At 44.7% G+C, this 12,595-nt stretch overlaps 1 protein-coding gene across 1 annotated transcript; it reads right to left on the minus strand.

The window, feature by feature from the left end:
- Positions 1 to 227: 227 nt before the first annotated feature.
- LOC121324503 (AT-rich interactive domain-containing protein 5B-like) lies at positions 228 to 11,024 on the minus strand. Its single transcript, XM_041266476.1, has 10 exons — positions 10,936 to 11,024; positions 7,687 to 7,950; positions 6,157 to 6,340; positions 5,817 to 6,035; positions 5,333 to 5,445; positions 4,688 to 4,850; positions 3,766 to 3,818; positions 3,451 to 3,548; positions 3,170 to 3,311; positions 228 to 2,826 (listed from the first exon to the last, which is right to left on the minus strand). The coding sequence occupies exons 1-10, from the start codon at positions 10,954 to 10,956 to the stop codon at positions 1,453 to 1,455; spliced, it is 2,631 nt and encodes an 876-aa protein (XP_041122410.1). The 5' UTR covers positions 10,957 to 11,024; the 3' UTR covers positions 228 to 1,452.
- Positions 11,025 to 12,595: the final 1,571 nt, after the last annotated feature.

The raw sequence follows: 12,595 nt of genomic DNA on the forward strand, positions 1-12,595 counted from the left end.
CTGTCTGGTACACATCTCCCTCTAGTGGCCACTGTATTCTATGATGCTGCTGAAACTCAACTGTCATCACAGATGTGTCCTCCAGGCTGGCTCTCCGGTAAGATTCTACACACATTTCCTAACAGAGGGTGCAGTCCAAGTGTCTTAAACATCAGAGAGACAAAACTGGAGTTTCTAAAAAGGCTCAGACAATCCAAGACAATAAATTCACTCGGGCGCCTTCAACTAGTATTTGCAATGAAGCAATTGTATGGATTATTACATGACAAACACGTGTTTATTTTGAAGTTAATTATCTTTTTTTTATTATTATTAACAATGCATAGTAACACATTTCAGAAAGTCCAGCGATTAAAATATATAAAATCTGGTAGACACGGCAGTGGTAACTGTATTTAAAACATTTGCATTCCAGGATCCTTTGCTCTCGATTAGCTTTAGAATTCCAGAACGCATTATTACACAATTCAAAAATAAATCCCTAAAACAGCAACATGAGGGTTTCCTGAAACAGCAGGAGCTTCCCCCACAAGCCCTTTCAGAGTTACCCAGCACCTGAATATTTAAAAGAAAAGGATCACTCAAAGAGAGCCGCTCCCGTTAGTATGGGCATCAGTTTACAAAACAGCAGACAACAATAAATAGCAATGAAAAATTATTCACACACATACACCCAGCACACAGTATAGGTCCTCAATAGAGCCTGCTGCTGCTGGAGAGGACTGCCTGCCTTGCAACTGCCAGACCCGGGATTCGCACCTTACTTGAACAGTGAAACTGAGATCACCAGCAAATTATACAGCACACTTCAAAGCTCCTATTCCCTCATTCACATGATGCTGCGACACACAGCATATCATATACAAGCAATCAGCAATATACTTTACAGCTTATTAAGCAACCCTTACTGTCTCATCATTAGAAACATTTAAACGGAATGAAAAATGATAATCTTAATACAGACACTACCTAACTGCATTATGCTAACTATGATCAATTTTATATCGGATTTGTGCAATGACCTGTGCAAGTTCCAAACAAAAACACTTTATCATTCCTAAACTTTATCAAGGTGACCAGCAATTTTATTTGTGGCAATAAGCACCTTTTTTCTAGTGAACGACTTTCTCGTCAAAGAACAGTTATGATAATACCTTAAATAACTATCAATTAGAACACATAAGTCAAGTATTGAACCCAGACATAGGTGCCTCTAATAAAGAAGCGGCATGTACTGTTTCAGCATGTACTGAACTATAGGTTTAATCAGACAGCATCAGCTAGTTTCGTTTGAGACACTCTTCTAGCAGTCAGCATCACCTTCAAATGCACCAAGTCATAGAAAAGCAGAGGATTCTTAACAGTGGGAGCTCCCTGACTGCTCCATGTACTCCAGGGGAACCTTGTTAATAGACTTTAAACAGTTTATGGTTATGAGAGTCTGTGAGTCCCTCAGCGGCCATGTGGTGCCAGGGCCCAGGACTTCTGGTTCTGCAGGGCCCCAGACGCGGTGCTGAGCAGTGCGCTCATCTCCGAGCTCACCTGCTTCAGGCAGTCGGCCCCCGACTCTCCCAGCTGAACCTGCCTCCCCCGGAAGAGATACAAGGGATAGGCTGTGGGGCTGGCTTCCCCCTGCTCCTCAGACTCAGCCGCCACACTCCCTTGCAAGCCAGGTCTCGTGGGTAAAGCACGCTGCAGAGCGGGGGAGCCTGTGCAGGCATCTCCCGCAGAGAGCAGGTCTTCTGACGTGGCGGAAAAGGCCGCTGGCTCGCGGGTTTCCTGCATTTCTGATGGGGCATCCCGGCCTGGCTCGCCTGCCCTTTCCTCCCCATCTCGGAGTGCTGCTCTGGCCCGTCTGGGTGTGCTCAGGTCTGCAGGCTTCTCTTCAGCTTGAGCAGGGTTTGACCCCAGTCTGCCGTTCTGTCCCACAGCAGGAGCCTGCTCTTGAGAGTCCGGCTCGGTTTTGAGTTTCTTGGCCGTGTTGGCCTGGCTGGGCTGGGGGGTGTACAGCGGATAAGAGGAGTGCAGGAGGCTGGGCTGGTAGGGAGAGGGAGGTGGGCATTCTGCACAGTCAGCTGGCCTCTTCACCTGGGCTCGCTTGCTCAGGTTCAGAGGGACTGCTTGTTGCTCCTCAGTGTTCGGCACGGAATCCCTGGGCTGTGTAGTCTTGCTCAGGTCCTGGGACAGTGCCTCCGACAGCTTCTTGGTGAAGCAGCTGAGCTGAGCGTGGCCCAGAGAGCGCTTCATGAGCTGCTGAACCTGCAGGCTGCAGTCGATGTCCAGGGGGATGATCCTGAGGGGAGCTATGGGGAACCTGCCCCGGCTGGCAGCAAAGGGGGCTCCGTGGGGTTTCAGGGCTGGATTTGGGGCTACTGGCTCCTTACCTGGGGTACCGCTGACCTTGCTGTCTCCAGCAGTAGGCTGAAAGAGGACAAGTGTCTTTCTGGACTCCTGAGAGGCCGAACCAGGGCTCTCTGAAGAAGGCCCCAATCCGAGTCGGCTTCTGAGAACGTCGAGGGGGGAGAGACCCTGCGGCAAGGAGAAGCCCCCCACTGCAGGGTGCAGCTTCTGCAGGGCAGCGAGAGGGGGGATACTGTCGTCCTGCAGGCCCAGGGAGCGCACCCCTAGGGCAGGGCTGGAGCTTGTCTGCTGGTCCTGCATCCTCACGCCTACACTGGAGTTCAGCTCCTGTCCCTGGCCCTGCTCCTTTCTGACGCTCTGCTTGCTGCTGTCTTTCGAAGCGCTCCCCGCTCTTCGTCTGGCCCGTTTCTGTCTTCCATTCACCTTCACTTCCACTATGCTTTCCTGCTTGACAAACACAGGATCCTGAAAAGAAACACATTGAAAAGTCACATTGGACTGTTCAGAGTAAGGAAGAAAGAACCCTATCCCAGAACTCTAAAAGGGCAGATCTCCCAAACCGGCTGATAAGATATACTCTAGCAGACCATCACTGAACTGAACCGACTGCCCTTACATAGCAGTTTGAGCCATTCCTGGTTTTGCTATGAGTTTAATGAGACATACCTGAGCTTGTTACCGATATGCTGTGGCTGACCAAGCTTGTAGTACAACCTGGAATGGGTGAAGTTGCTCTGCAATAGAAGTCTTACTTCCATCCCTGCTGTTCAGTCTGGATACATACAGAAGAATCAAGTTGCATTCTCACCTTCTTTGCTTTCTGGGGGGGCTCTGCTGTGGTTCTTTTCACTTGCTTCCCTTTCTCGTTGGCCGCTGCTCCAGCCCGGGGTTTAGGGAGGGGGACAGGCTGCTCAATTCCCTTCAAATAGCGATCGTATGCCAGGATCAGTCTGAAGAGTGGGAGAAACAAGAGGAGGAACAATGAGACTTGCAGCCCAGGGCACCTGGGATTGTGTGATCCCAACAGAAGGCAGAAGCTGAGCGGGACCCAGGGTGACACTAGTGCTAGTGTTAGACCAGGGGTCATACCTCTCGTAGTGTCTCCGGGTGCAGGTGGCAGCGCTGGTGCTCCCTGGACTCCCACCCAGCTCATTGTAAACGTGTTTCCACAGCTTCTGCTCCGTCACCTACAGGAGGCAGGAAGCATGGACAGGGAGCCAGATAAACAGGAAGACCTGAACTCTATTCAATGATATCTGCTGGAGTCAGTATGCATTTATACCTTGTGTTAACTTTTACTTTAAAGTCTCCTGGGAAATTCAGTGGTAAAACAATATTTATATAAAACACACACACATAAATATACATAAACAAATACAAACCCCCCCCCCCCCAAAGACTTACCGTTTCATATCCACCCATTGTTTTGACAACTGAATACAAAAGGAAGAGATCAACTGAGAAAACAAAAGGAACAAAGAATGTGAATCAGAAACAGGAATACTGCCAACCTGATAAACAGCCATTCGAGATTAATACTCCTCCAGTCAGAGGCTGGGCTGGGTTAAACAGCCACTCGAGATTAATACTCCTCCAGTCAGAGGCTGCTGAGTTTAACCTCTCTCTGTTCGCTCTGCAGCACTGGTCTCTGCTGAGTTTAACCTCTCTCTGCAGTGCTGGTCTCTGCTGAGTTTAACCTCTCTCTGCAGCGCTGGTCTCTGCTGAGTTTAACCTCTCTCTGCAGCGCTGGTCTCTGCTGAGTTTAACCTCTCTCTGCAGCGCTGGTCTCTGCTGAGTTTAACCTCTCTCTGCAGCGCTGGTCTCTGCTGAGTTTAACTTCTCTCTGCAGCGCTGGTCTCTGCTGAGTTTAACCTCTCTCTGCTCGCTCTGCAGCGCTGGTTTCTCTTTGTAGACAGTGTGTATAACAGCTCTGTGTGTGTGTTTGTAGACAGTGTGTTTAATAGCTCTGTGTGTGTTTGGAGACAGTGTGTTTAATAGCCATGTGTGTTTGGAGACAGTGTGTTTAATAGCTGTGTGTTTGGAGACAGTGTGTATAATAGCTGTGTGTTTGGAGACAGTGTGTATAATAGCTGTGTGTTTGGAGACAGTGTGTATAACAGCTCTGTGTGTGTGTTTGTAGATAGTGTGTTTAATTGCTCTGTGTGTGTTTGTAGACTGTGTTTAATAGCTCTGTGTGTGTTTGGAGACAGAGTGTTTAATAGCCATGTGTGTTTGGAGACAGTGTGTTTAATAGCCATGTGTGTTTGGAGACAGTGTGTTTAATAGCTGTGTGTTTGGATACAGTGTGTTTGCTCTCGCCACTCACTCTTCTTGAAGCCCAGGTGCGGGACCTTGCAGATGGGAGTGCTGCGGCCCCTCATGAAGCTGTGCAGCTGCTCCAGAAAGTGCTGCTCCTCAGGCTGGGGGAGCCACTGCCCCCCCAGAGCCCCCAAGTCCTGTTGCTCCTCCACACTGCCTGTCACCGTGTCCTGCAGAGAGAGCAGAGAGAGGTTAAACTCAGCAGAGACCAGCGCTGCAGAGCGAGCAGAGAGGTTAAACTCAGCAGAGACCAGCGCCGCACAAACAGCTCCTTTTTCATTCTTTCTACTGACATTTCAAGGAATATCCTTTCATTTGAAATCAGCTGGAAGTATTACTCACATTAACATATTACAATACAAAATAACTGGAGTAAACGAAAGGCGAGAAACAGTTCACTGCACAGTTGAATGTGTGTTGTTTATATCAGACGTCATTGATTTGTTGGTTTCCATTGCATGATCTCTTTTTGACAGTCATTTATACAGGGATGGCAATGACACTCATTACCACGCATAGCAGTTTGATCCATTCTTTGCTTTACCATGAATTAAACAATAAGCCATATCTGAGCTTGTTACCTATCAAATCAAGCTAGAGAGGGAAAAAAACAAATTGACAGACAAGAAACAGCTGTTTTTCTTACACCTACCTTCATTCTCTCTATCCAGGCCTCCGATTGGTGAGGTGGTCCAAGCTCCGCCCCTCTCCCCTCCCTTCCTTTTCTTTTACGGGGTCTTCCCTTCATGCTCAAAGAAGTGCACCCTGGGATTGGATTGGTTCAGTTAAAAAAAAAAATTAAAAATCATGCATGCACACAAAACTGGCTGCCAGGGGCCTATGTGATCTATGGGGATGAACTCCTGATTCTCAGTGTACTATTTACTACACACAGACAACATACAATTACTCCCAACTGTTTTTCTAAGGGTAAACTGTATACAGAATGTGTATTATCTGATTCTTTTAATTGTCCAGACTTCAGACCACCCAAAACGTGTCTACATTTTTCTGTATATTTTACACATTTTGCCCCATTGTGTGGATCTCTGGCTCCAGAACAGCACACAATGGAAACTCTGAAAGGACTGCTAACTGGACAAAACCCAATGGCTAAAACACACACACAGACCTACCAAACTCAGTCCAGATGCTGGTGTTGCTCTCCAGCGTTGGGTGGTTGAACGTGTCCCGGCAATATAGAATCCTGGTGTTGTGATTGGTCACCCGGATCCCGCCCAGTGCCAATAGCTGTGGGTCCTTGAGGCTGGAGGCGTGTGCAACACCCTGCATGCGTTTGTGCATGGAGCGAAATCGACAATACTGCAGATAGCTCAGCACCTTCACACTCACACCTGCAGGGGGAGACAAGGAGAGAGCTAGAATCCAGCAGGCAAGAGAGGACTTCAACAGCTGCTTCTACTATTACACTTATCACCATTCTAACTGTTTCTAGCCCCTCCATTGCAACCCTACCTTGGGCAGTGTCCGCAGACTGGACGCTGGCCCCCTGTGGCTGGCCAGACAGCAATATCCCGACGCTGTCGGGGGAGCCATCCTGCCGAGTGCTCCATATCCAGCCTGGCGGCTCTGGACACGCCAACTTCACCAGGTCCTCCACCCGGATCACGATCTTCTTAGAAACAGCAAGCACCTCGTCCTGGGGAAAACATCCACCCAGACAGATGGTAAAATAAAAATGCACAGGACATAAAGAAAGGCTCTGCAATTCAAGTTTAGTAATCTACTGGGTGGGAGCGGGTAGAGAGATTTGGGATTGTAATTTACAATGTCCTTAGACCTTGACCTTCCCTGATCCCTCCCTCCGTACCCTAGAACCCCCCCCCCCCCCCCCCCCCCCCCCGGGTCATCAGAAAATAACACCTGTGTATTGAGTTCACAAAGGAGAGGCATCAGAGAGGCAGTCTGCTATCCTAGCAGCAGATAGCAAGTCCCATTGCCTGAGAGTCAGGGGAACAATGGACCACTGTCTCTGTTCTCAAGCTATTGTGTACAGCAAGCTGTGGAGGCAAAGGCAGGGTCACCTACATAAACGAGAATCAGTGGAAAAAGCTTCTCAGGTATCGTTCATACCAACAAGTCATTTTGTGAAAAATAATCACACTCAGAAAACAAAAGTTTCTATTTTGATCCCATTAGCCCGCGGTACATGGAGAGACTTCGGTGGGTGGTGGCGGGGGGGAGGGGGATGGTGTCGGAAGGTCTGGGATCCCAGGCCTGTAACCCTTACACTGCTGGGGTGCGCCACTCCCGATTCCTCAAGCGTCTTCCTCTTGCTTATGATGGGCAGCCACCACTGTGACACGTATCACCAATCTGTACACAGCGCAGTGGTGTAGGAGAGGCTGGGGGCTTTGTGACAGTGCATTCTGTTTGCTCGGGTGTGGGGATGCACGCACGCACACACGTGGGGGGGGACTCTGTTTTTTTGCGTACTATTTTACCAAGCGTTTAAACAGAAAAGTTGCTGCTTCATGCAGTTTGTTCCAATGCTTCCAGGGATTCCCGTGAGGAACGTTGGAAGCGTGTGTAAGAGAGGTGCATCACAGCCAGATCTGTGAGGCAATGCACCACACATAAACAGAAACAATGTCACACTTTCTAACAATGTCACTATTAAACCCATTCAGTGCCATTGTCCACAGTTGAGGACAGGCTACTTTGTAATTTTTTGGAACGTTATTCTTAACTGGCATCTGCCTCTTATTTTAATGTTCTCTTTAACTATACTGTTATGATAACTTACTCAAAATGTTGTTAACCGCAAAAGCTGAAATGCCATGTCTCGAATTGCATAAATACAGCCCACGTTCTGAGTTTTTCAAAGAAAAATGAATTTGGTACTTAATGGGTTGAGATGTAAGCCTACATTTTGCCACTACAAGAAACTCACAGTTCACTGTGAAAAACTAGGACCCTGGTCGTTATAATTATAAATACTTGAAATAAAAACATAACAAAACCATCCCGCCGTCCTCCCCTCACCTCTCCGTGCTCGCCTGACCGGCCCTTGGGTGTGTCCTCCGGGAGGAAGTAGAGTCTGGCGCTGGCCAGCAGGTGGTGCTGTGCCTGGTCCTCCCAGAGCAGTGTGAGCTCAGCGAGGCACACGGGTTCCTTCGGCCCGCAGCGCACGAAGTAGAACTCTCCGAGACTCCACACGGCCGGACACCTCGCAGCCACGGCGCCATGGCAATTGAACGACTTGTAGAAAGCATACGTGCCACGAGTGCAGCACGGAGCGCCCAGCCACTAAAGAAAAGAAAGAACAAATATGAGAAATTGATACAAAGCAGTGTGCAAATGTATTAAAACCTCAAGATGTGTCACTGATACTCTTTATATACCTGCCTGCATGAGAACCTCACTTTTCTCTTACTATTTTAAATGAACTGCAGGACTTTTACAGACATGCAATTCATTTAAAATAGTAAGAGAAAAGGAACGTATAGCCACACATGGTCAAAAATCTCATGCATTTGACCATGTGTGGCTATACGTTCCTTTTCACTTACTATTTTAAATGAATTGCCTGTCTGTAGAAGTCATCAACGCAATTAGACAATCACTAATTTGCCTATTTTGACACTCTCAAGATTTTCAGCTCCAGTGGTTTGATCTCATCTGCACAAAAAAAATCAGTACAGAAGCAATGAGGTGTTCTAATACATTTGCACACCACTGTAGAACACATCTATGAATTAAGTAAAATACTGTGATCAGCAGGTCACACTTTTGCATCGTAAAGAGAAGTAGAAACAATATGTTGAGCTGGGTGCTAACAACCACTCTCAAAGGGATCAATGCCCCTGCATATACCATTATCCTCCTCACCCACAGGGGGCGGCAGTATTTGTAACGGCAGTGGATTACAGAGCACAGTATATTAACCTCAGGGTTAGCAAAAAGCAGTGGCTGAATCTGAAAGGTAGCAGCTTACCGAGACGAAGGAATGAGTCAGAAACAAACAAATAAACATGAATCGTTGCGAAACAAACACCTGGTTACAGGAAACACAGGGTTGCCACCATCAGGGTCAGGATCAACTCCAGCTCATTTTAAAAATCAATTCCCAATTCGTCTACAACCCTTCGAGCCAAGGGAACAACAACAAGGGGGGCTACTTGCCCCTCCCAAAGGAATTCTCCAAGCAAACAAGACACAATGTGGTCTTAACATCAGGAGCCGCATACCTACAGCAGCGCTGTACCCCTCCACTGTGTGATGGCAGTCTTGGCTTACAGTCCAGTTTGTTTGACTATTCTAGAGCATCTGTAACCCTGCTGCTACCACTGCAGTATTAGAATGTTAGGCGTGTCATCGCCAGACAGTGTCATGGGGTTCAGAATCCAAAATGAAATTGCATCTCGCTTGTTCTATTCATTGTATTCATCTCCTCATTGGTTAACATGGCAACTGTGTTCTGAATAGAAAGCTACCTATCTATGCATGTATATACAAAACGTGCCGTGTGCATTCTGGTAGAGCTGACACTACTCTGCTCCTCGGTTTTTGTATAACAAATGATAATATTTTATTAAGACTGTGTGACCTTGGCCAAACTATCTTACTCTGATTAAATATTATAGCAATGGGCACAAGCACAACAGTACAGATGTGTGTAAGGTAATTTACAAATTAATTTCTGTGTGTGTGTATGTGTATATATGACAAGTTTTTTTTTTGGATGTACACAAAAGGATTAAAAAATATATTTTATTTCAGAATGTTTCGTGCAGCTATACCTCCTTCCAAACTCTCTCTCTCTCTATATATATATACTTTTTTTTTTATATACACATGTATGTTGTACTTTGTGCCCCTTTACGGGAAACTAAATGTTTTTTATTATAATAATTACCACACAACCACATGGTACATATGTATGTATGTATATATGTAGTACGTATATATATATATAATATATAATCTATATATATATATATATATATTATATATATATATAAACAAAGAAGTGAAGCCAAACTCCAGTGCTGCGTTTTCATTAAATTATTACATGACTAATTAAGGTCAACTATAAAAACCGTGTTACCGTGTTTTAAAATATGCCGACGTATTTTAATAACATGCAAATACTTGCACTACAAAATAAGTTAAAACTATTTAAATGATATGAAAACATTGTAACTTGGCAGACTAATCTTTCTTCGTGTAATTATGCAAGTACAGTGTTATATGACAATAACAGTTCACTCTGAACAAGTCACAAGTACAGGCTCGACTGGCCGTGCTTCTCAGAAGCACAAAAATAAATGATAAATTCCACAGAGAAAAAAGGCCAAACACTGCTTTAACGCTCCGACGAGTAAAGTCTTTCGGAAGTTAAAAGTTTATGTGCGTCATAGTAAATTTTTTTTTTTTTTTTTTTGTAATATGTTCAAATAAAATAAAAAAATACACACACACACACACACACACACACACACACACACATATATATATATATATATATATATATATATATATATATATACACACACACATATATATATATATATATATATATATATATATATATATATATATATATATATAATATGTGTGTGTGTGTGTATGTATAACTAAACTGCAAAATAAAAGGTTTTTATCAAAAAATAATTTCTACCTAAAAACGATTCTTAAAAGACCAAATGCCGAAACACGGTTTAATATCGCAGCTTTGGTGGCTGTATTGCACAGTCAGCATAAAACAAATTTAAAAAAGACCAAAAAACTAATGATCAAGTTTCTTGTTCAACATCATATTTGTCTTTGATATAGAAAAATACGCCGGGTGGGGGTGGGGGGAAACTCAGCAGTCGACACGACACACAATACATTATTAATCATTAACAGCAAAATATCGTATTGAAAATATTGATATTTACAAAAATTATAAAGAGAAATCAAACTGCCATCGATAAAAATGTTATCAATATCGTCATCCGACAATTTTACCCCACGAACGAGACAATAAAAAAGAAAAGAGTCCCCCCCTCCCTTTCTGCAGCGAAGTTTACATTTCAAACGCGTTACTAACAGTCAATCCCGAAATATGTGAAAACACGACTTGTAACTTTTTTACAATTTTATTGAAATCCTAATCCACAGCGGCGATCGAAATGTACCTGTGGCGAAATCAATTCCATTAGCTTTTGGTTAATCTAAAGTGCGTATGTAACTTTAAATGATCTTCTGTTTTATTTTAAAATAATATAGATTCTGTATTGCTTTTACCTGGACCGCACTCCGCTCCATTGCTGCCCAGCATTCCCTTACCCCCCCCTCCACTCTCCACTGGCTGCTATCGAATTACACAGCCGGGTTCTCGCTGTGAAACAAACAAATACCACACGGAACAAAACGCGTTTTTTCTTTTTTGTTAAAATAGGGCAGGATATAGGTGTGGCCACAGAGGGAGTGTAAAGTACGAGTTACTGTAAATATGAATATATACTCATATTTTTTAAAAGCGTACTAAAATAACCCGACATATATATGTGTGTGCGTGTTTTAAATGTAAGCAACCAGAAAGTTGAATAACTTTTTAAATTTTTAAAGCAAACGTGAAGTTCATGTTGCCGTGATATTTAATCGTTAAGCAAAGCCAAAGCATATTTGGGAGACCGAGCATGCGTAGGAAAAGCGGTGTAATTATCCCGAAGTTTGCCTTTATATACATTTGCTTCCTCTGGCTTGCTGACGTTTTTCAAGCACGATGCTGCAAGTCATTGTGGCTGTGCCCTGTGTGTGGCTCAACATGCAGCACTAAAGTGTATCGTACTACAGTGCTCAGAGCAACACAGAGCACACACACAAACTAATACCGCTACAGTGTATCATACTACAGTGCTCAGAGCAACACAGAGCACACACACAAACTAATACCGCTACAGTGTATCATACTACAGTGCTCAGAGCAACACAGAGCACACACACAAACTAATACCGCTACAGTGTATCATACTACAGTGCTCAGAGCAACACAGAGCACACACACAAACTAATACCGCTACAGTGTATCATACTACAGTGCTCAGAGCAACACAGAGCACACACACAAACTAATACCGCTACAGTGTATCATACTACAGTGCTCAGAGCAACACAGAGCACACACACAAACTAATACCGCTACAGTGTATCATACTACAGTGCTCAGAGCAACACAGAGCACACACACAAACTAATACCGCTACAGTGTATCATACTACAGTGCTCAGAGCAACACAGAGCACACACACAAACTAATACCGCTACAGTGTATCATACTACAGTGCTCAGAGCAACACAGAGCACACACACAAATTAATACCGCTACAGTGTATCATACTACAGTGCTCAGAGCAACACAGAGCACACACACAAACTAATACCGCTACAGTGTATCATACTACAGTGCTCAGAGCAACACAGAGCACACACACAAACTAATACCGCTACAGTGTATCATACTACAGTGCTCAGAGCAACACAGAGCACACACACAAACTAATACCGCTACAGTGTATCATACTACAGTGCTCAGAGCAACACAGAGCACACACACAAACTAATACCGCTACAGTGTATCATACTACAGTGCTCAGAGCAACACAGAGCACACACACAAACTAATACCGCTACAGTGTATCATACTACAGTGCTCAGAGCAACACAGAGCACACACACAAACTAATACCGCTACAGTGTATCATACTACAGTGCTCAGAGCAACACAGAGCACACACACAAACTAATACCGCTACAGTGTATCATACTACAGTGCTCAGAGCAACACAGAGCACACACACAAACTAATACCGCTACAGTGTATCATACTACAGTGCACAGAGCAACACAGAGCACACACACAAACTAATACTACAGTGCTCAGAGCAACACAGAGCACACACAC

The sequence above is a fragment of the Polyodon spathula genome, chromosome 12 (genome assembly GCF_017654505.1).
Source record: "Polyodon spathula isolate WHYD16114869_AA chromosome 12, ASM1765450v1, whole genome shotgun sequence".
Classification (NCBI taxonomy): domain Eukaryota; kingdom Metazoa; phylum Chordata; class Actinopteri; order Acipenseriformes; family Polyodontidae; genus Polyodon; species Polyodon spathula.